The 3,590-nt window shown below is 36.8% G+C and overlaps 1 protein-coding gene across 1 annotated transcript; it reads right to left on the minus strand.

The window, feature by feature from the left end:
• Nucleotides 1–2,394: 2,394 nt before the first annotated feature.
• On the minus strand, nucleotides 2,395–3,339 carry LOC124959059 (olfactory receptor 5B3-like). Its single transcript, XM_047517703.1, has one exon. It carries the CDS (start codon nucleotides 3,337–3,339, stop codon nucleotides 2,395–2,397), a length of 945 nt encoding a protein of 314 aa, XP_047373659.1.
• Between the last annotated feature and the right edge of the window lie 251 nt (nucleotides 3,340–3,590).

Genomic DNA, 3,590 nt, shown 5'->3' on the forward strand with positions numbered 1-3,590 from the left:
CTTTAATCATAGTTTTTTCTTTGTGTGTCTTCCAGTTTGCTTCAGTTTTCATATTTAATATTTACAGTTTCAAGTTAGGTTATTCACCTGAGATCATCTTTTAATTTTATTATTGTCACTTAGAGTTATCAATTTCCTGTGACCACTGTGTCTGCTTCCTGTCACAAAATGGGATATGTGCTATTTCAAATTCATTTTTATAAAACTATTTTTACATTTCTTCTGATGTGTTTTTTACCCAATGGTTATAGGAGAGTTTGTTCTTCACATACGTGTGAATATTTAATATTTTCCTTGTTATTGATTTCTAGTTCCATTGTATTGTGACTAGTGAAGTTGTTTTATATGAGTTAAATCTGTAAAGTTCATTCAGACTAGGTTTTCAGCCTAATATAGGGTTTGTCATAGTAACCAATTCATATATGCAATTTGGAATTCCACTGTTCTTGGGAAGAGTGCTTTGTATCTATTTGTTCTGTATGCCTTAGATTGTGGTGCCTCTCATGTTCTCGGCTTCTTACTGATCATCTCTAGTCATTGTATTCATTATTGAAATGAGGTACTGAGATCTTCAGCCCTTATTGCAGGACAATTCAGTTTGTTGTCAACATTTGCTTCTATATTCTGGGCTTCTGTGTTTATATATAAATATATATATACACACACACACACTTTTGTACATACACATTTATATATATTATATGTACACAATTTCCTAATTGTCCTTATCATATGTTATCTTATTTCACTCATAACAATTTTTGACTCATAGCCTATTCTGTTATTAGTATCATCATACTAAAAAGTAATCTGGTTTTGGTTTCCATTATCATGGTATATAGATTTTTCCCTCCTTTTACTTCCAATTTGTTTCTTTCAATGCAGGCAGGTCTTTCAGGTTAATTCTATTTTTCGTACAAATTTTTTCAATTCTCTATCTTTATTGGTGAGTTTATACTGAAATTACTAATGAAAATGAAACACTTCTGTTAATTTGGTATTCTGTATATACGTGTGTGTGTGCATGTGCAGACATGTGTGTACAGTGGCAAAGAGATAAAGACAGAAAGAGACAGAAACAGAGAAAAAAAGAGAGAGAAGCATCTGTCATTGGGAATTGACTGCACAGTTCTGGAGGTTGGCAAGTCCAAATCAGCAAGCTTGGCAAGTTAACATAGACTGAAGAGTTGAAGGCTAAATTTCAATCACAGGCAGAGATGTAGGAATGCTGATGATCCAATCCTTTCAAAGGTCAGGGTCAATCGCCATTAATTTTCTTTCTTTCTTATTGCTTGGTGGTTCAGAGGCATGAGGAGCACAAAGTAGTTGAGGATCAATTTTAACTTCCAGTTTGATAGGATTGCTGTCCTATCTCCTGGTGGAAGCATTTCTCACTCCCATTGATGTCACTTCCATTTTTACCTATTTTTGGACCTATGGATCTTGGCAATGGGAGAAACAAAACCATACATTGATAATGATTCTGAGCATATATGGCCTCCCAAAGAACTTTGAATAGACCATGCAAAATATTGGATTCCATTTCATAATGGAGGTAAGGAAGAGTATGTCTTGAATAAAAGAGATCCCTTAGGACTTATCTCAGTATAAACCTTCCTTGTGATTATTTCAAAGGCAAATTATGACAGTTCAATTAAAGTAGAATGACTAATGTCACAGGCCCTTCAGGAATGAAGATTTGGATATTCCCACCAAATAAGAACATGACCAATTGACATGCTTGCTAAAGCTAAAGGTAATAACAGAATGCTTAGCAGAAGAGGGTAGCTATGAACACCAGTTATGAATACATCACCATTAAATAAATCAAAATCAACATTGTAATGAATATCTTTTCTTTAGTTACTGATATATGTGTGCTTGCCTCATATAATCAACTTCTTCCCTGTGTTATCCCATTATCATGAAGCACAAAATGTGTTGACTTAGATCCCAGTATTTAGGTATCACTTAATGCAGTTAAAGTTGAACATATAAAAGTTACTACCACAAAGAGCCACATTGCATGTAATTATGGTAAATCAACTACATCCATGGGTATCTGTCATCGTGGGACGCCCGCATAAATTTCTTCTGTTTATGGGCCCATTAGAGCCCATATTGTGTATATTTGCAGGGACTTGTAGCAGCAAGAAACCACATGTGAAATGAATGAATACATTAAGATATTAATGTGGGTTTTGACCAGCTGGCCCTAAAATATTGTAACCATTGTCCTTCAGGTACTGATTTCAAGAAATAGTACTTACAGAGCTAAGGACATTATTTCAAGAACTTAACTTCAGTGTGGGGCTCAAAATGTATGCATACATGGAAAAGAGCTATGTGAAATAGATCCAGAAATTATGCATCCACAAAGTTAAAACAAAACTTCTAAAGATTATTTTTCCTCCAACAAATTAAGACATTCTTGACCTTTAAGAATGCACTCTTGACCTCCTTGTTCCTCATGCTGTAGACCACAGGGTTCAGCATAGGGATGACCATGGTGTAGAACACAGATGCAATTTTGTCAGTGTCCATGGAATGACTGGAGCTGGGCTGTAAGTACATGAAGATACTAGTCCCATAGAAAATGGAGACAGCAGTGAAGTGGGAGGCACAGGTGGACAGAGCCTTCCTGTGTCCTGCACCTGAGCGCATCTTTAAGATGGTGACAAAAATGAATATGTAGGATATCCAGATAACTAGGAGTGCAAAAAATATACAGAAACTCACAATATAAATAAGAACCAGTTCACTAATATGTCTATCAGAGCAAGAAAGAACCATGACTGCTGGGATATCACAGAAAAAATGGTGTACTACATTGGACAGACAGAAGGAGAGACTAAATGTGTCTCCAATATGGATGGAGGCGTTCAGGAAACCAATCACATAAGAGCTTATGACCAGATTTGCACACACACTTGTTGTCATGGTGGTGGTGTAGTGCAGGGGCTTACACACTGCAGCATACCTATCATAGGCCATTGAAGCCAGGAGGTAATTTTCAACAGTAACCAATGCTGCAAAAAAGTACATCTGTGCAGCACAAGCATTGTAGGAGATGATCTTGTGTCCCATAAAGAGCTCAGCCATGACAGTGGGAGTGACAGAAGAAGAGGAACAAAAGTCCACCAGAGACAGGTTGCCAAGGAAGAAGTACATGGGAGTGTGGAGACGGGAGTCCAAGACAATCAACAGGATCATCCCCAGGTTCCCAATCAGAGTGATGGTGTAGATGAGCAGGAACGTCAGAAAGAGGGGAAGCTGCAGACCTGGGTCACTGGTCAGTCCCAGCAGGATGAACTCTGTCACTTCTGTCCTGTTCTCCATCAACATTTTCTGAGAATCCTAGATCATCTGTAATGACAACACAAAAAGGAACATAGTGATAAAGAATTTGAATCAAAACTGGAAAGAATGTTATAAAATATATTCTGCCATTGTAACAATAACTTGTACTTCAAAATTTTCCAGAAAAATGTTCTTGAAAAACCATGAGTGCATTAATTGGATGCAGGGTACCATACTCTCGAAGCTGAAGACTCTTGATTATCTATGCAATTTTGAAATTTCATTACTTG

This window comes from Sciurus carolinensis, chromosome 11 (genome assembly GCF_902686445.1).
Source record: "Sciurus carolinensis chromosome 11, mSciCar1.2, whole genome shotgun sequence".
NCBI classification, from domain to species: domain Eukaryota; kingdom Metazoa; phylum Chordata; class Mammalia; order Rodentia; family Sciuridae; genus Sciurus; species Sciurus carolinensis.

Excerpts from the sequence above, each read along its gene's own strand:
- LOC124959059 (XM_047517703.1), bottom strand. The coding sequence starts at position 3,339 with ATGGAGAACAGGACAGAAGTGACAGAGTTCATCCTGCTGGGACTGACC.